Source organism: Balearica regulorum, chromosome 18, assembly GCF_011004875.1.
Source record: "Balearica regulorum gibbericeps isolate bBalReg1 chromosome 18, bBalReg1.pri, whole genome shotgun sequence".
Classification (NCBI taxonomy): domain Eukaryota; kingdom Metazoa; phylum Chordata; class Aves; order Gruiformes; family Gruidae; genus Balearica; species Balearica regulorum.
This window is the reverse complement of record NC_046201.1, coordinates 11925951-11944985: the sequence shown is the minus strand read 5'-3', so window position 1 is coordinate 11944985 and position 19035 is coordinate 11925951. Positions and strand designations below refer to the sequence as shown.

The window sequence follows — 19035 nt, the reverse complement described above, 5'->3', positions numbered from 1 at the left end:
TACTGCCCAGAAAGGGGATTTTTTTCCACGGGAACAGCACGCAGCCCTCTCTCCTCTCGAGATACTACAGCTGCCGGTGCCTGAACTCGTGCCAGAAGCAGCGGCTCCCCAGGGAGCACGTTGCACAGCCGCCGGGCCGTGACACGCCGACACCGGCCGGGGCTGGGTCCCTCCCGGCTGTCACGCTCCGGCACCTTGCAGCTGCACGCCGGGCCCCCGGCACTTCCCAGCCCCTCGCTCGGCACTGGCACCGGTGGGGATGAAGGAGCACCGGTGGGGATGGCAGGACTGGCAGCAAGTGGGGCCAGCGGAGGTCAAGATATTTCTCCTCCCTATCACGGTGCTGACGTTTGGTTCACATGTTGGCCACTGCTCCACATCCCACAAATGCCCAAATGTTCCTGACGAAGGGGAGCTCTGTTCACCTCCTGCCCTGGTTTCTATTCATGGATGCTTTAGTTTTCCCAGTTTTAATTTTCCATCATTACGTGGATGCTTTAATAGCATACCTAGCAACTCAACCGAGTTTCTGAGGGAAGCAAAGGTATTTGTGCAAAGAAAACGATGCTGTTTGAGCTCCGCTCCTTCTAAACCACCATCCTGGAGGGAAATCTCCTCATGGCAGATGTCCAAATCCCCAACGCTTCAGTCAATGGATGATTTTCTTACAGTTTGTAAGGGAACAGGTCACAAACCAAGCAATATTTGGATGTCGCAACTCTATTTTCCACCCTGGAATTCAGCCCAATTCTAGTTTTATTCCAGCTTTAGCAAATATAGAAGATGGGGGAATTTAGGGAGAGGGAAAGCCAAGCAAACAGCCAGTTTGATGGTATTTAACCTGCCCTTTTCATTTCTTCAAACTAAGTCATCTACAACTTTTTTTTTTTTGGTCTGGAAAAAATCCATAATAAGGAGTTAGCAGCAGCAGAAGATAATAATAATGTCATGGACTTTTCAAGTCTGAGCAGCATCTCCACCCTGCAAGGGTGGAAAATATCATCTTATTTGATGAAGACTGTACAGGTACTAGCAACAGGAGACGTGACTGCTCTCCTACAGGTTAATTACAGGTTTGAAATTCCAAGCAAAATTATTGAGAAAAGCATGAGCAAACAGCTGATAAGAAACCAGCAAGCTTTGTCTTTTCATCCCGTCCAGAGACCAGCTCCCACCATCCTCAGGGCTGCAATTACATGCCTGGTGTCACACAACTGCCCAGCAGTGCAGCGACGGAAAACCCGCTGCAAGTTGAGGTTACCCACTTGTGAGCAGGAAACTTTGAGGCACCTGTAGGAAACGGGTCCGGTGCCGCTGGTGGGTGCTGCAGCCGTCCCATGCTGATGAGCTGGGCACATCTGTGCTCGCACGGGTTGTCAGTGACCTGCCAGCACCGAGGAAGAGATCAGCTGCTTGAAATGGTGAGACATTGCTTTTTGTCCAAAAACTTAAGTGCTGCGTGCATGTACAGCAAGGGTTGTAAGTTTCCCCTGCCCGCTGCTCACACCTCCCAGGATCTTTTGCCCAGAATTTATGGCTCTCCTGTGGGTACCAAGGTGATAGTTTTGGAATGAGATCAAATCCTTGAGCTTATCAGTTCTGCCAGCGATAGCGTGCAACAGGAAACAGCTCTTTTTAATCACAGTCACTCTGCTCCACTTCACTTGTTGAGCTGATAAGCTGAGTGGAGAACCTGTTTCTACAGTTGTTTTTCAGGCTTTCAAAACACTGCTTGAGCTTCCAACCTGCTGCATAAGGCAGAGAATGGGGCAGGTTGTTCCTTAATCCCAAGGCTTGCTTTTTTGGAGAATCCCAGGACAAGCCTGGACCCAGAAACCAGCCCCCAGTGCATGCCCAAGGCACGAAGACCATCTCTGCTCCCTCTGCGTGGCCATCCCTGCATGTTCACCCTGCCTAACCTGGATGGTCTGGCAACATCCCCTATCATCAGCCTTCTCCAGTTGGGTCTAAACCTTACATCTCCCCTCAGAGGCCATGCTGTCCATTGTTTGGCAGGTCGCAGAGGAAGGAGGCTGGACCTGACTGTTTCATGGCAGTGGTGCTCCTTCTTACACTGGTACAGCCTGACCTGTGACACCCGGTTGGGATACAGCAGCTCAGACCCAGCTTGTGACCCCCAGCATCCCCACAGCTTTTCCAGCAGAACCGCCGCTCCCTGTCCCCTGCCACGTAGCTGCCAGTCCTGTCCCAAGGGGAATCTTGGCACTTGTCCCTGTTGAATGGCAGCCTATGGAGAGAGGTAAAAAAACCTGGACTCAGCTCAGTTCACTTTAAACTCCAATTCTCCACTGGAGTCACCATCCTGCTCAGCCTCACCTGTGAAGGTAATTCAGATGCTCTTTGCTCCATCTCCCGTCTTATTAATGAATAGTCTGTAAAGCCCTGGCAGCAGGACAGGCCCTGCACAGCCACCTTGCTCCATCCTCCCAGCTTGGCAATGAACCTGTGCCCAGACCATGGATGCTGGCCTCCCACCCAGCTTGTGGCAGATGCACCAGGTCTGCGTTTCCCCAGTTGCCTTGCAGACAGCACAGAAACTCCACCACGCTCAGACGTCTCCTCAACGTCCTCGGGGTTTATTGTTCTACTGTAGGAGCAAAACCACATTGGTTTACCTCAGTTTGGTTCTGACAAATCCCCTGTTTGGTTCTGATAAATCCCTCACTTCCCTGTTGTTTCCAGGTACTTGAAAAGGGTTGGGTTTTTTTTTGCGCTGGCATTTTCCCAGAAGTTGAATTAAGCTGAGAGAGCTCCAGCTCCTTCCCTGTTTTTAAAAGCTGGTCCTTCACTTGTCCTTCTCCAGTCTTGCAACCTCATGTTTTCTCTACCCAAAAGTGACTGCAAGAGGGAGCCCTTAGCTGAATCCTGAAGCACCTTAGCAGGAATTTCTTCACATCAGGTGATTTAAAGCATTTAACATTCCTGAGTGCACCTACCTTGCATAAGGGGATCTGGCCCTGTGTCTGACAGTTACACTGAAGCCACCAGCTCCCAGCTGGGCTCTTCCCAGTTCATGCAAACATGCCTTTAACATTTTGAACATCATCCATGGACAGCTTTCCCTCTCCAGCAAGGGCTCAGCCAGCTTTTCCTTGTCTATGTCTCACCGCTAACGTGCTCACAGGGCAAGCGTGCTCCTGGAGCCCAGCGCCTCCTTTGCCTTTCCTAACTCTGAGATGCTCCTGCGTTTGCTGTTTGTCACCTGCTTTTATCCCAGCACCTCACCTGTGTCCTCCTGGTGGCAGGTCAGTGAGGAGCTTGCAGCTTAGCCAGGTGGTCTGGTGCTGTATGTCCTCTCTTCCCTCCACAATGGGAGGATCTGCATGCGTATGGTGAGGAAAACGATATTGTCCTCTTGGGTGAACCATGGGGAGATCTACTGGTGTCACTCAGTGAAGGTGAGGGATTGCTGATGCTTTCAGAGATATAGACAGTTGTAGCCTGAAGAAGCAAAAGCATTTTCTGATACCAACTACTCTCCCTTACTTTTGTAGTCATGAAGAATTTCCCCACTGGCGTCCCTTTGTTGGCCTTGACTCATCGCTTTTGGGTCTGTCTCTGCTTTACAGACCAGCTCCACATTTCTTAAACAGGGACGTCACAACTAGGTAAAAAAGCAGGGTTTTTTTTAAACACATCAACATGAAATACTATTTTATTGATTTACTATTTCCTTTTTCTCTTCCAATTTCCTCACTCTTGGGCATCTTTTTTCCCTGCAGTTCAGCACCTTAGGGATTTTACTTCATTGGACTTTTTAAAGCCAGGGATGGAGAGCTGGGAAAAGAAGAGATGCAGGAGAAAACTACAAAGGAGAAAAAAAAAATCATGACAAAATAAGCTTAAAAATTCCCCAGAGAAAAAAAACCAGAATTTGGGAGGAATAGCTGAAGCATCTCTTTCTAGCACCTTGCAATGTAATGATCACACCTTTACTCATAAGTTATTTTCCCAGTTTTTCAATCAATTTCATCTGCTGGCAGCCAAAAATTCGTCTTCCCCTCAGCTGTGGGAACACCCCAGCAGAGCAGCCTTGGTGGACAAGAAGAGGCAGCTCCTCTGGGGCATTTCCGTGGGGCAAGGAAGCAGCAAGCCCCCACGCGTGTGGGCTGGCTGCGGCAGGGGTGCAGCGGGTGCAGGCGTCTGTGCCCACGAGCACCCACGGGCTAAGGCAGCCCCGACCCACATCCCGCCTGGGGGGAGAGCTGAGTGTGTGCTGGAGCAAAACCTTCATCGTTAGAGGTTTTTCCTTGCCTGGCTCCAGGCTGTGGGCAGAGGGGCTGCTTAGATTTCTGGATTTTTTTTTGTTTTCATGTGTATTTCCTGGCATGGTTGTACACACAAGGGGTATTCAAAGGCTTTAAAATGACTGATAGACGAGTCAGTTCATGCAAACCTGAGTCCCACAGCTTGCATATTTAGACACATTAGTCATATTGGAAGAGTTCAGAAAACATCTCCCACTATCTTAAACTATTTGTAAACACATTCTAATAGAAAGTGAGAAACACAATCTCCTTTTGGCCAATGTTTTACAATCACCGATCAACAGCTGTTAGCTACACCCACTCTGTCTGTCAGTGAAGAAAATGAGTTATGGGCTGCATCCACCCTCTGAGTTCCCATCTCCACCCAGGCACCGCCAGGCTCCAGCTAAATATTCACATGGTCTCTGAGAGCCGTACCTGGGGAGAGAGGGATGGAGGGAAACGTAGGCTCAGTCCATTCCTCCGTCCTGCATTGGGCATGCTTCATGTCATGGAGGAAGGAGCCTCCATGTTGAGGCTCCAGTCCTCAACACACAGCCCACCAGGCCACTCACTCACTGCAACAGAGGTAATGTGTCCTGAGCATCCCAGGGGCAGAGGACAGCATGGGAAGGGTGCTGGGGCACCTCAGCTTGGTCCCGCAAAAACTGTCACAGGTGCATGAGGCAAGTCGCTCTCTACTGATGGCTTCAAGTAAACTGAAGAGTAGAGACAAGTTAGAAGCCAGATGACTCCATCCTTGCTGGCACCCAGCCCAGGCTACAGGCACCATTTCTCTTCACCAAAATGTCTTTTCTTGGGCAATTTCTGATCAAGATGGATGCCTCTTCTGCTCTTCCTTCAGGAAGCAAGCAGAGAAAGCAGCATGAATACCAGCATCCCCTCGGTTTTTTAAGGCTTCAAGCCTCAGCCGCTATGTGGGGCTGTCTTTGGCCCACGGGACTGGCACAATTACCGTAACAGTCTTGGTTACACACAGGCTCGAGTCACATGTGAAAGTACAGATGGCTCCTTAGGATGGGAAGAGGTTGGCTTCTAACTAAAGATAGCATATATTTCCTTTCATGATGGCTGTGAAGTTAAACAGAGGAGGAATCTCAGCTATTGCTCAGTCTCACCCCTACCCAGATTGTTTGTGCCGGTTCCAGTGTGTCACATCTCAGAGGAACCACACGCCTCTCAGTCACCCAGTCCGCAGCAGGAAGGGGTTCAGATGATGGTCTGGAGCATGCAGAGATATGAGACGGTGCCTGCACTCAGTCCCTTCTTTCACACCTTGCCCAATCTCCTAGGGACTGGCTGCAGAGTGCTGCATTCACCACCACAGCTGGAGCCACTCCATTGCTTCCTGGACCCAGTGAGCCATTGAAACCAGCCATAAAACAGCAGCAAAAATTTAATCAGCAATTTTAGGATTACAATTCATCTGGGTACCTGGGCAGGAAAACTCTCAATGGGCTGAACTTTCTTGTAGGACCCTCTTACAAGAGCATGCTGTTCTCAAGCGGTTTAACCTGGACCACTGTTGACGGTAAGTCAACACAGAGATCAACTATGGGAAAAAACGTGCGCTGTGGTACGAGGAAAATACTGATGATTCATGGTCTCATTTTTTACTGCAAGTCAGCGCTCAGCCAGTGCCCACGGACAGTGCAGAGGGGCAGCACCATCTGACCCATTCCTGGGAGGTGTGACAGAGCCTGCCATCAGCAAAGATCTCCCAGTAGACCAGAGTGTGGAGGACCCAGGGTCTTGGGCATCCCGACAAATCCATCCTCAGATTTCTGATTACAAGGGCAACGCCTCAGCCTGCAGTTCGTAGGCATCTCCTAGAAAGTCTCCAGACACAACCAGAAGCAGGACTAGTCCTTGTGAAAACAAGGAGCGTTCAACTGGTTGAGCCACCCTGCCTGAGGTCTGCTCTGCAGATGGAAACAGCAGCTAAATACGCTGCATTACACTGGCCCATTGCTGTCCAGAAAGTTTTATGCAGTCCAACCCAAGTCTAGGTTATCCTAGAGCTGGGTAAACACCACAAAATACTTTTCATGCTTGCTTTGATTTGGATTTCAGTTTTTGGACGTTTGCTCTGGTTACAGCCCTTTAGTTTTTGCATTTCTTCCTGTGGGTGTTGCAGGGGAGGTGCCTATGGAGGGGAGAGGCAATTACAAGGGTGCAGAGGAAGAAAACAAATTCAGGATTGGCACAGAAAAACCCACCCCATTCCTCACACAGTCAGCTGCCTGCACCAACTGGCACAGGCATACGGGCCACAGGACACGTGCTGCATCTGAACATAGGGATAATTATGCAACTTTGCATCGTTAGCACACTGTGACTCTTCTTGGGTGAATTTTCCCTTCTAGGAAAGCTCCATTCCTCATGCAGGTACAGGGAGCCTTGTTAACTTTTAATTGATCATTAATTAGCACAAGATAAGGATAGTGGAGCAGCAGGTATTGCCAAGAGAGATAAACAGCTGCCTGCAGCCCAGAAATGTTTCACTTGTCCAGCTTCACTCTTGTTAGTTCTGAGCAAAGGTCAGTCCTGAGACAGAGTCAGATGCGCTTTTCAGTCATGGGTACTGGTCAAAGCCTTTAAGAATTAAGCAAAATTCAGGGAAATTTCCAATCTTTTCTACTTTACAACTGCCTGTAAGAGCAGCTAAATCATGCACGTGGGAAACAGCCTGATCTACCAGCCCAGAAACTTGCAACCACAAGAGGGAACTAGGGCAGGGAGTTTGGCAATAGAAGATATTCTCTGGATTTTCTTCCATTTCTCCCTTTTCTTCTGGAAGTGCTGGATTATTAGTGGGGCTCTTGATAAACCCCTCTGGGTCAGGCAGATGCTGTCCCTAGCAGAGGGGTGAATTTGGCCATCATGCCGTGGCTCGGTTAGCCCGTCACCAACCCGCAGGCAGGGAGCCAAGCTCGGGGCTTGCTGCCAGCAGGACCTGAGCTATCCTCAAGTACCTCTGCTTCAGCTGAAGGTAACTTGAGATGCAGTGATGGGAACAGACAGGCAGCAGGCAGACAGAAAGGAGGGGACAGTGCTTGTGGGGCTGTGACCTCTAACCGAGGAGACACCCTGGGCATGTTAATCCTAATCCTGTAATGGTCTGTGGGGACTGGGAGCTGCCGGGAAGCCTGGCTGCTCTCTGCTATTTCTTGCTACAGCTGAGAGAGCAGATGAGCACCTTTGAAATACCTCCTTGTAAGACATGTCCTGGAAGCAGCCCAAGTCAGGTCCCATGACCCCAGTCCCCAGGTCCTGGTGGGCTTCCGTACCCCACATCTTCTCCCATGTGCTGGTCTTTCACTACCATCTGGAAACGCCACCCATGAAACTACATGTTTGTCTACCAGGAAGCAAAAATACGAGAGGAAGGTTTGCACCTGCACTTCTGACAAAGAACTAGTTGAGCACGAGGAAGGGATCAGAGGTCCCGCACTGCACAAGCCTGCGGGCAAGTCCCTGCACCCACGTGAAGTACCCATCACCCAACAAATGCGCGGGCTATTTTTGTCCCAGCACAGCAAGCCTGGGCGCAGGTTCCAGCTTTCTCCAGGCAGCTGTCCTGATCCTGGCAGACCTCTGCTCACCTCTGGCAGACCATGTGAACTTTTTCCCCAACATGACCACAAACTAAAGAAAAGTCAGTGTAAACAAATGCCGCATTTAGGAGCAAATGTATTTTTGCCTCACTTAAAATGCCTCAAGATACAAGTGTCATTATTCGGGAGCATTCGTCATGCCTCACAGCAACGTCTCCATTCAGACAACCTGATGATGACCTACTTAGACCATGGAAGGTGGGTTCTATTGCCCCACCTGCCAAAAGAGGATGGCACCTGCTTTTTCTACCTTTCAGAGGAATATCTTAACTACTTTAATAGTGGATCCAGCAGGGGCAATCTCATACCTGCCTATTGATACTGATTCACTCTGTATTCCTAATTAGCCACCAGATCATGATTGGCCACTTAAGGACCCCTTCTCTGGACGATAACAACTTACGTTGTTCTCCAGCTCATGCACTAGAATATCTCCATCCTTGAAGCTATTCAAACCTTGGCTGGACCCTGAGCAACCTGATTATGTTGCCTGTATTAAGATCTTCGCTCCCTGCCAGCACTGAGCCATGGTGGCTCTAGGTTAGCAGATTTGGCTCTCAATCAACTCCTGTGGCACTCTGGTACCTGATGCAAGCATCCACACTGAGATGTTCCTTGTGGTGCTGGTGGGGAGAAGCTGTGGGGATCACACCAGTAAACATGATGAGCACGTATACACAAAGCGCCATTGGAGAAGAGCAGAGGATGGAAGGCCACCACCGATGGTGTTGAGGAGTCACCTCACAGTGCGTTCCCACACCACATCTCCATGTCCTCACTGGCAGTGGATCATGTCCGACTCCAGCTGTGCTGAGGCTGAGGTGGCTGTGGGATGACAACCCCTGACACAGCAGGGGACCATCTCAAACTGCCATTCCACCTTGATAAACCAACAGATACCAAAACCCCAAGGCATTTTTTTTGGTATAACCTATCTCATTCAGGAAGCCTCTCAGCCTGAAACGCCAAACACACCTTACCTGCTATCTTCCCATCCTTCACGGATGCAGACAGGCCACAGACCAGCTCAGCTTTGATGCCGTGAGAGTTGCAAAAAGCTCCGTCGAGTTGATTCGACCCTATCTACAAGAGGCAAAACTAGTTTTGTTAAATAGTCTAGCCTTAACCCGGCCTTGCTTATTTTATCAGCAGCTGTTTGCTAAATCTTTTGTACTTACAAGAACAAAACCCTCAGCTATGCAGCACTTCAAGGATCAGACTTGAGCCTTGATCCTGAACTTTTCATCATGAATGTTTTTAGAACAATACTTACTTTCTGCTTCAGATTTAAGCATGCATGTTCCTCCTTCCACTTTTCTTTTTAAAAAGAAAAGAACAGGGAAGGGGGATTTGTGGTTTAGGGTTTGGGGTTTTTTTTGTTGTTGTTGAGAACAAACAAAAGCAGATTATCATTCCCATTCAGAAAAGAAAGTATTTTCATTTTGAATTTCATTTGCCTCTTCAAAAGACCCTTTTCTTTTTATTAAAAAACACCTTTTGGTATTTTCTAATCAATCAGAGTGAAAAAAATTGATAGCTTATACATAAGAAAGTGCTGATTAACAAAGTTATTCTCCTCTGTTTTTTTGGCTTGTCCGAGATGAAATGACTTTTCCCACGTTATTTATTTGATTACAACACATTGGCCCTCACATCTACCAACTAAGCCTCTTTCCTTGAATATCCACAGGAAGAGAAGGCGACACTTGAGACAGTTAAGTGTCATTTCATATTTCAGAGTACTTTCAGTAGCAACAGCTCCATCTGCGAAGTCTGCATCCCCAAGGACACACGAGAGATTTCCAAGTCAGAAATGCCCCAATACCCGGCTGCTGGGCAAAAACCTGCTGACCCCGAGCAGTCACCTTCATCCCAGGGCTCTGCTGTGCACCCCGGGGCTGGACCTTGCCCACGGCCCCTGGCACTGCCAGGTGCTCAGCTCTCGGCGTAACTCGTATTTCTCTGCAAAGCAACACTGCAAAGGTGAAGGAGCCTCCTCAAAGGGAAGGGTGTGCACAGAGCTCACCTTGCACACGCAGGCTCTGCTAGTTTCTTTTCTCCTTAATTCAGCATGAAACCAGTTTTGGATTTACAGCATCAAAATCTGCTTTTTTTTACTCACAGAACAGAAGCAGCTCAATTAACCGCTGCAGGTCTCCATGTCATGCCCTCTGGGACCAAGCTCATGAACATAATGACTATTTGAGCCTTTCCCTGCTCTCAGGACAGCTGCTCTGCCAAGGACTCAGGTGCTCCCTGCCCTCCTCATGGAGATACGGAACCTCCTCCTGTGCCTCCCACCTGCTCAGGAATTACTCGACTCAAATGCTGTATTTGTACTCGAAATAAATCAACATTTAATATTTTACAATTACCTTAAAAGTTCTTTGAACAGTATTTTACAGATCAGCACAGACATTACAGAGATTTGGTGAGGCTGCACATATGTACAAGGATGACCTGAAAGAACCTCAGCCTTCTTTCATTTCCAGAAAGTATCAGAGGTCAAAACCTTAGCTAGGATTACAAGTCCCTCGAGTTTGTGTTTGTTTTTCTCCACGAGATGGAAATTCTCTTCTCTAGTATTTCTGTAAGGCCAGCTGAAGCCAAAGAGGTTTATATCATTAACAGCGGCAGGGATATATTTAGCCACGGATATCAAGATCACAAATAGGAATGTTTTGACAGGATAAGGTGCTATTTTAAAGTATTGAACAAAAAACCCAGCTGTCAAATTTCAGCCCCTTACAAGAAGATGCACACAAACCTGTTTGGGAAATGAAAAGTCAGTGAGAAAACTTTTTCCAAGTGCATGGAAAGAGCTATTAAAATCTGTTTCTGGTCCCTGGAGCTTATTGGACTTAAAATACTGATGTGCAGAAGTGCACAGCAGCGACCTCAGCAGATGTTGGCACATCGCCCTGCAGGCACCCTGTGAGGGACAGGACAGCCCACCATGACCCAGCAGTGTCTTGGTGTCCTTGTTGAGTCTGTGCTGCAAGCAAGGGAACAACACTGCTCCATGCACATCAGAAAAGCTGGGTGCTCCTGGAGTCGGTGGGTGGCCAGGGAAGGTGGGTCCTTGCTGGGAGTCCAAGCCAGCTTTGCATCATGGTGGAGCCAGAGCACCTGCTAACATTCAAGTGATGCTTTGCCCTGCATGAGGGTCTTGTCTTGGAGTACACAAGACAACACCATCCTTGGGATGGTTTATTCAAGTAAAAGGATGAAGCACAGAGGTCTCAGGAGTGTGTTCATGTCTTGGTTTTGCTCATCTCTGGCCACTGGCAGAAGCTGCATCCAGAGCTGCTGAGGACACCAAAGAGCCAGCTGGTACCTTCTTAACCTGAGATGTTCATCACTGGGCACAGACCAAGCTGTGCCCACACAACAGGGGCAGTGGGGCCAGGATCAGAGTTGCCAGCACAGGAGAGATCTCCCAAACACTTCCAGAAGGGATGTGGAGAAATCCAGCAGATAAACCTGACCCACACTCCTTCAAGACAACCAAAGCCCCTGACGGGCTCTGGCCCTTCTCCTGGCAGATTTAACCTCAAATGACACTGCTGCTGTGCCACCAGCCCTTGGGGACAAAACGCAACCTTGTTCTACCTAGTGCTAAGAGCTGATCAGGTCCTGTTTTCTGGAGGATTAAGGGACCCACACTGAGCCCTGCAGCCCCCCAGCAGCACTGGAGGTCCCTTCCAGACGTTTCCAGGGAGCACATGTCCTCGGCAGTAAGATCCTTTTAGCCTGCAGCAGGCAGCATGCTCTTCTGCCTGCTATCATTAGTGCAATCACCAAGAACTACTGAGAAACAGCTTGAGGGCTATGAAACCAGGCAAGGCTTTTCCAGTCTCATTTTTTTACTCATGGGGTCAGAACACCTCTAAATACCCCCAAATATTGCACCTTTCTGTACCTACAGCCTTGAAGAGAGAAGGAAGAGGGCAGAAAGCCTCTTTGCAGGGGAGAGGGGGGATCTCAAATCCTATTGTCGCTTGCAAGTGTCACTAGTGTTTTTGGTGCTGGGTCCTTCTCTAGTAAAGCTGCCTCTTCAGGTGAGCTTAAGGCAATACTAGTGGTTTCCCTCATACTTCTCTCCCTTCTATGAGTGTGAGCATGGGTCCTGCCATATTTCAAGCAAATACTGAGGATTCAGCCTCTGGGATGTCTCTAGTGTACAGTGCTGGGGAGCAGGACGCAAGAACATGAGCTGCTCAGGGAGTACATCTCATGGGTGAACTCTGAAATTCTGCAGAAGTTTGAAGTTCATCTCCCACAGGTCCTGGATTTACAGTAAATACATGTATACATGACAAGCTGCCCATGCCCTGGTATGGCCTATTGCACTCAATTCACTGGAACACAAGCAGCAGTCTACAACCCATGCTGGGGTCTTTCTGGGCCTCAGCTGGGTTGCTCTGCTCTGCACTATTTCTCTGCAAGACCTTCATAATTTAAAGGAAACCTTGAGAAAGCATGTCATCATCCCCAAAGAACTGTCCTGAGCATCCTCAACCTGTTACAGGTGAAATGCCATCAGGGCATCAGTTGGGTGGTCTGCAACTCTGCACGCATTGAAGGCCACCTACCACCACTCAGCCAAGGACATTCATTTTCCAAAATGTCTCCCCAGCAGCTGCCCCTAGATCACACTGGCCTTGCAGTCACTGTCAAATACAGCCAACAGCACCATTTGCTGGCAGGAAAATATCACTGTCCTTGCCTTGCCCTCTCAATTCAGGTGTTGGCAGTGTGCTGAACCAGGTGGACATCTCAAGGAAATCACTCTCCTCTCACTGCTGAGGAACCCTGAGAGATACCAGAGCACAACAACAATGTTCCCATTTCCCAGGGATGGGCTAAGCCCAAACCAGGAGCAGCTCAGCCACCACACTAACGCTTCAGCCACAGGATGTCTTGGACAAGAACAGCTAGGTCTCCAGCCCAAAGGAGGACAGTCAACTCCCTTTTCCTGAGCCTGTCTTGGTGTTGGATGGGAGTCTGGTCTGAGAGGACACAAGATTCTTCTACGGCAGTGCTCCACTGAAGGTGGCAATGGGTAAACACAGGAGAGAATGAAACTCAGAGGGGTCCTGGTGAGGCAAAGAGGACCTTCTCAGTGCAAAGAGATCGCTGTCCCTGGGTTTGTAGCACACAGAGATCTCACACCTGCAGGGGAACAAAAAGAAACCAAGACACATGTAAGGTGTGTGGCTGAGAATCACGGTCCTTAGATGCAGCAGAAATATCTGCAAGCAAACAGGAATCAGTGCAGTCTTTAACAGGACTGGCATCAGAGTGCTGAGAGTTCAGGTCTTTAAGCTGGCTCAGATTGGGACCTAAAGTTGACATCCATAAAGAGTAATTTCTGAAACTCATTAGTGAAAACGAGAACTTTTGCATCCCCCAAGTTTTGGGGAGAGGGAAGTAGCTCATTTTCCATTTCGTGCACTGAACTCTCCCACTAGCCCCTTGAGTTGCACAACAAACAAGTGAAACATTTCTCTTCAGGGCTATTTAAGAAATAAGATCCAAAATATTTTTCCATTGCAGGCAGCATAACCTTGCAGAGTTCTGCTCTCTCTGAGGCAGAAATTAAAATGCTTGCACATTTTTAAGACCCATGGATCAACTGGTTTGATCTCTCTGAAAACTCAACTGTTGTTGTAGACAACAAATTCCATCACCTGGAGAGCCAGTTTGGTGCCCTGGAGACACGATTGATGGATGAACAGTCGAATGAACAATTGTTACTCTACCCCAGTCTCTCCCATGAAGACCATGGGTTCCTTCTGCAATGGGTATGCCAAAGGTGGTAGAGAACCCAAATGAGGTTTAGAAGTTGAAAGCTCTGCTCATATGCCCAGTGCTCTTCAAATACTTCATCCTCTGGACTTACTGGAAGAGCTGTCTTTACAGAGTTTACAGTTGACTGGGGACCACCTGTGGCAGTCATGAAGGTAAACTACTGCTGGGATCTGAGCAGGACCATCCATCCCACCTGAGCTCAGCTGTGCTACAGAGCTTGGAGCTATGTCACCCAGCTTGGGCATCTGGCATAGATCCACAATGGTGCTTAGGAACTTGTCCCCCCGTTGGCAACCCATGCTTCATGAACACACAGGATGCACCATCCCAGGAGCGCTGACTGCAGCGGGCAACCTGCAGCTGCAATGTTGCAGTTCCTACCTCGTTACACTCTGCAGGATCTTCTGCTCATCCTGGTCCAGGCACACAGCGAAGGACGACTGGAGACCGATAATCTGGACTTTGTCTACTTTTATCTGGGACACGCTGATCTGCTAATGGAAAAAGAGTCTGAGTGAGGGAGCTGCCAGGCTCAGTGCATTATCCCTGTGCAGAGAAGGGGAGCAGGGGAGCTGGGCACCCCTAAGGCAGGCTTGGTGGCCAACAGCAAACGTATCCCCAAGGAGCTACTGTCTCCTGCCCTGCTTCCCTCCCAGCTGAGTCAGGGTGACATCCTGTTACCAAATGTAAAAGCACCATGATTTGAGTTACCTGATTGAAACTTTTTTTGGATTTGGAGTTTTGCCTTTTGACCACCTCCGTCATGGTCAAGTTGAGATACTCTGTCTTTGAGGCTGTAACAAAAGAAACCTGTAATCACTTGGGGCTTCTGGGCCACTGCTGGGAACCCAAGTCATCCCTTCACCCCTCAAAGCATCCCAGAGACTCAGTTCTCAGTAGGACCCCACTGTCAAGTGAAATACAATACAGTTCTAGCTTTCCTTCCCCAACGCTGGCCTACACAGAAAGCAAGCAGAGAGACAGAGGTAAACTTCAGAGTAATTTCCAACTGCTTTCCAAACATAGCAGCAAAGGACATTTAACTGTCTTAGGGCCTAAACAGGAGAAAACCCATTGCCCCATCCTCACGAGGACGTTCTAGCTCTGCCAGTGTGCCCCTTCCCACAGTCCACCTGGAGATGCTTTTTCGTGTCTGGAATTACAGTGACATCCTGTGGTCAAACTGCTGAATGTGAAAACTAACAGAGACAATCAAGGGGACTGGGTTTGTCTTGGAAGGAAGAGATTTATGAAGGAGACGCTTCTCCCCAGTGTGAACTGAGGACACCCCCTGAAGCAAACCCACAGTGTTGGCAGCACAAGCGAAGCTCCTGAACTAGCGCAGAAACACCCAACTCAGAATGTAAAGAGAAGGTGAGAAATTAATTCCTGTCGGGGTTTATCCAGGGTTGTCTGCACAGCTTCATGCATGGGGTAGCAACAGGAAGGACAGGAGGGACACAGGTTTAGCTTGAGCTCCATGGGGCATGTAGGAGCTGTCTCCTATTTGGCAGATCACCCGTTTGCCCCAACTACTCCGCTCACAAACCACGCATCTGCCAGACACAAAGCACACCAGGAAAGAGGAACTAAAACAACCCTCAGTGTACTCAGAACTGGGTGTCTGATTGCCAAAACAGCAGTTCTTAAGCAAGAATGAACAGGTATTGCTTCTAAATATGCACACAGACTAAAAGTCTGGCTGCTTTTAAAAGGCTTGAAGCCTTATTAATACCCCATCAGAAACCTGATTAGAGAAAAAGTTATGAAGCAAAACCACGTGGCAGCCAGCTATCTCTGAGCTGCAGGAAGGAAACCAGGCTGAAGCATCAGCTTAGCAAGAGCCTGCTGAAAGCTGCTGTGGCCGGCAGGACAAGCACCCTCTCCCTTGGTCCTACTTCATTTAACAACAGTTTTACCTGTCTCTCCTTCTCCTTACTAAACAAGTATTGTTCTGGAAAGCACCACTCTCCAGTGACCATCCTGCTGTTTGGACTGTCCCAGCCGTGTTCCTAATGGACATCCCATTTTCCTGGCTGGAAGCTTTAAGACAATGGGAAATCAACTGCCCATCATCCCTGATGTGGTGCTAAGGACAGCCAAGGACTACAGCATGCCCCAGGGAACACCAGGCACCCTCCATGTATCTTCTCCTGCATTCACACATCCCTGCTTTGCTCCAGCTAGAAGATCCACGCTGTCCTCTTGCTCCACCAGTCCCTCCCATTGCTCCCTACGCAAAGCCACAAAGACCACCTCTACCCACCTAGTTCTTCATGCTTCTTGCAGGCTTTGCTAAGGTTGACAGATGTGCAGACCTTCTCAACATCATTCCAGTGACTTCTTCCACTGACGGCTGTCTGCAGAGACCAAACAAAGCCCATGAGATGCCATGCTCCAGGCTGATGTTACCCTGCCTCCCACCCCTAACTGGCTGGCTGGACTAGCTCAGATCTGGATTTACCTGGAGCTGCACAAACTTTGAGTAGGCATTAAAATTCATTTAAGCTTGGATTTACAAAAATTGCCCAGGCTTAATACTAAATTAACTGCAGAGGGACCAACAAAATAGGAGGACTGCTGTGACCAGCAGAAGATGGCTCCCTGGAAGCAAAGTCCACCAGTGTAAAGTGGCACCCAATGCACGACCAGTCCATGCAAACTGGCTGCGCATTCCCTATTGTACTGGGCTGAACAGGAGTGGAAAGCCGGACCCAATTAGCCAGTAAGCAGACAATTAGCTTGAGTTTGGCTCATCTGGGCTTGAATTCAGGCTCCTCCAGCACACTGTCAGCGTTTGCCTCTCTCAGCCCCCAGCGGAGAGACATGTTTGCCCAGCACTGAAGTGGTTTTCTGCCCCGTTTGTCTTTGTGCAAGTCCCGTGCACTCACCTTGCTGTAGGCGATCTGTAGTGTTAGTGGGATTGCTTCTCTGTCTCCATCTATGCCCAGCCTTTTGCTGCCTGGACCTGCACAAAACAAGGAGCAAATGTCACACGGTGGCCTTTTATCCCCATTCTTCGGCAGGCTACTGATACAGCAGCACACTCAGTACCTACAGAAAGGGGGAAAAAAAATGGTTTGCTGAACAAAGCTGTGGAGCAAAAAGGCAAAAAGAAAAGGTGGCTTAAAAGCTGCCAGAAAGCAATTAATCCGGTGCAGAAATTTCAACACAAAGCACAACAAGCAGCTCTGCAAAACTGAAAGCAGTGCTGGCTAAGCCGGTGCACAGGGGTCAGTGCTCCAGGGAAAACACAAAGCAATAAAAGGCCACATTGCTAAGCCAGCTCCTGTTTTTCTGGGCATATTTGTGCCCACATTAAATTAGCCTTGAAATACTGTGCCCGACACTAACTTTTTTTTTTTCCTGGATAATTTTTTGCAGATGTTAAGTGGTGTGCTGCCAGAGAACCCAAGGGAAAAAAAAAAAAAAAAATCAAAGTCAGAAAGGATCGGTGGTTTCATAAGTTATTGGGAAGAGGTCTTGGCCAAGCTGTATTTTGGGGGAGTGGGGTGGTGACACTTCTTGTGGAGGATATTTTATGAGCTTTGTTTAGAAAGACAAGGCAAGATCACAGAAAAGCAATTGGTTAAAAAAATTAAGCAACATGTTTAAATGCAGTATTGTTGGTTGGCCATAAGATGTCTCTGCGAGCTGCACCGCACCAGACAGCATGTTGTCCTTGGCACCCAGGAGAGCTGGAGACCACGCTGCAGGCAGATGCTTCTGGCATTGCTTCTTGTCTCTACTAATTTTATGAATTCCTAGTGCAAAAGCTCACGGATCTCCCTTGCAGGAAGGCTGCAAGCACATGCATGAACCTTGATTTGCTCAGTAAACAAAGGAAAATGGAAAGAGGGTTTCAATAAATGACACTCCTGGACCAAGCACAAACAACAGAAAGCAGCAAAAAAGAAAATACGAGTTGCACTTGGCCAGGTGCTGATGAGAGGAAGGAAATGGGCTTGAAGCGGTGTTATTGCAAATACACAGCAGCAAAAACAACAAGGCATTGTCACAGCTTTACTCCTTAAGAAGACTGCAAGAACTACGATGCTTCTATTCCGAATTTGTGAAAAGATGTCTGGATCTTTGCTCACGATGCAGCCTGAGCTCAGACACCTCTCACAGCTCCCACTCCCTCCAGCCCCTCCTTCCTTCTATCTCCCAGCCCAGCAGGTTGCAGCCCTCCACCCTGAGGCTGCGGGTGCAGAAGTAGCTACAGACCTGACGCCTTGATGGCCCGCGTGGCCGCCGAGTGTCCTAGCTCAAGGGAATGGATGAAGACTTCGGTCATCTTTTCTCCCCCGATGAAGGTGAGCTGTCAGAGGGAGAAGAGGGAAGACGTGGTGGTGAGGAGACCCAGCCTGTGCCAGGCAACCTTCACCCCTCTCACTCCTTTCTGCAGGGAACAGGTCAGCTGGGGAAAATCCTTTCACATTTTGAAAATACACCTTTCAACCACAGCCTGGGGTGACACTTGCCTTCAGCTGTACTTCTGAGTGTTTTAACAAATCACCAGCAAGTAAAAAAGCCCCAAACCCTACTTTTCACTTAAAGAAAACTCCCCAACTCACTGAAAAGAAAACCCACGATGAGCCTAGCAGCAGGGTCCAGGCATCACTTTGAGTAAGACAAATCCCATGAACAGCAGCAACTCTGCTGGCCACAGAGCCAGTCCCATGTCATGGCACCAAAGCAGTCGTTGCAGCCATGCATTCAACCTTCCTACCACATCTGCCCCGTGCACGCAGTGGGACATGGAAAATCGGCTTTGTGGAGGGGCCTGGTTTGGAAAGCAGAGCACTAGAGGGACTTTCAGCGATGTGAATAACCTGTCAGCACTGACAGGAGTCGCTTTGTTTCATGGGGAGAGGTATTTGATGGAGAACGGCTCATGTAACTTAAGGATTGTCTGGGCAGGACCTGTGTGCTCTCAATGCATGAACCAGGAGCATCAGTCAAAGCACCGTGGGCGCCCAGGGAGGAGACTGAGCTCTGCCCCACCAGCACGTGGTGGTTGTGCCATACCCCTATGCACTTCACAAGCAGGTCCCGAGTTGGTGACACAGGCAGAAGACCCCCCTTTCCCCATCGCCAACACGGGGCTGAGCCCCTTTGCCTACCTCCGTCTGGTAGAGCTGCAGCAGGACGGGGCGCGTGGCAAAGCGGCAGTAGTAGAGGATCATGTCGGCCAGGATGGGCAGCTGCTCCTGGGAGTCTTCCTGTGGCTCAGCGTCTGGCTTGGCAGACTGCGGTGAGAGAATAAGTCACAAGCCTGATGGGGTACATGGTACCCACAGCCCGGTGCCAAG

At 49.1% G+C, this 19035-nt stretch overlaps 1 protein-coding gene across 3 annotated transcripts in view; it reads right to left on the bottom strand.

Moving 5' to 3' along the window:
• Positions 1-10235: 10235 nt before the first annotated feature.
• PIK3R5 (phosphoinositide-3-kinase regulatory subunit 5) overlaps positions 10236-19035 on the bottom strand; it is a 67513-nt gene continuing 58713 nt past the window's right edge. For 2 of the 3 annotated variants that reach the window (XM_075770517.1, XM_075770518.1), the window contains exons 13-19: positions 18847-18972; positions 17948-18041; positions 16612-16688; positions 15987-16080; positions 14432-14514; positions 14102-14214; positions 10236-13081 (exon numbers count right to left, since the gene is read on the bottom strand). In XM_075770517.1, the coding sequence (XP_075626632.1) occupies positions 12940-13081; positions 14102-14214; positions 14432-14514; positions 15987-16080; positions 16612-16688; positions 17948-18041; positions 18847-18972 (729 nt within the window). In that variant the 3' untranslated portion in view covers positions 10236-12939. The remainder of the gene's footprint in view (positions 13082-14101; positions 14215-14431; positions 14515-15986; positions 16081-16611; positions 16689-17947; positions 18042-18846; positions 18973-19035) is intronic. The other variant, XM_075770519.1, reaches the window with a different exon arrangement.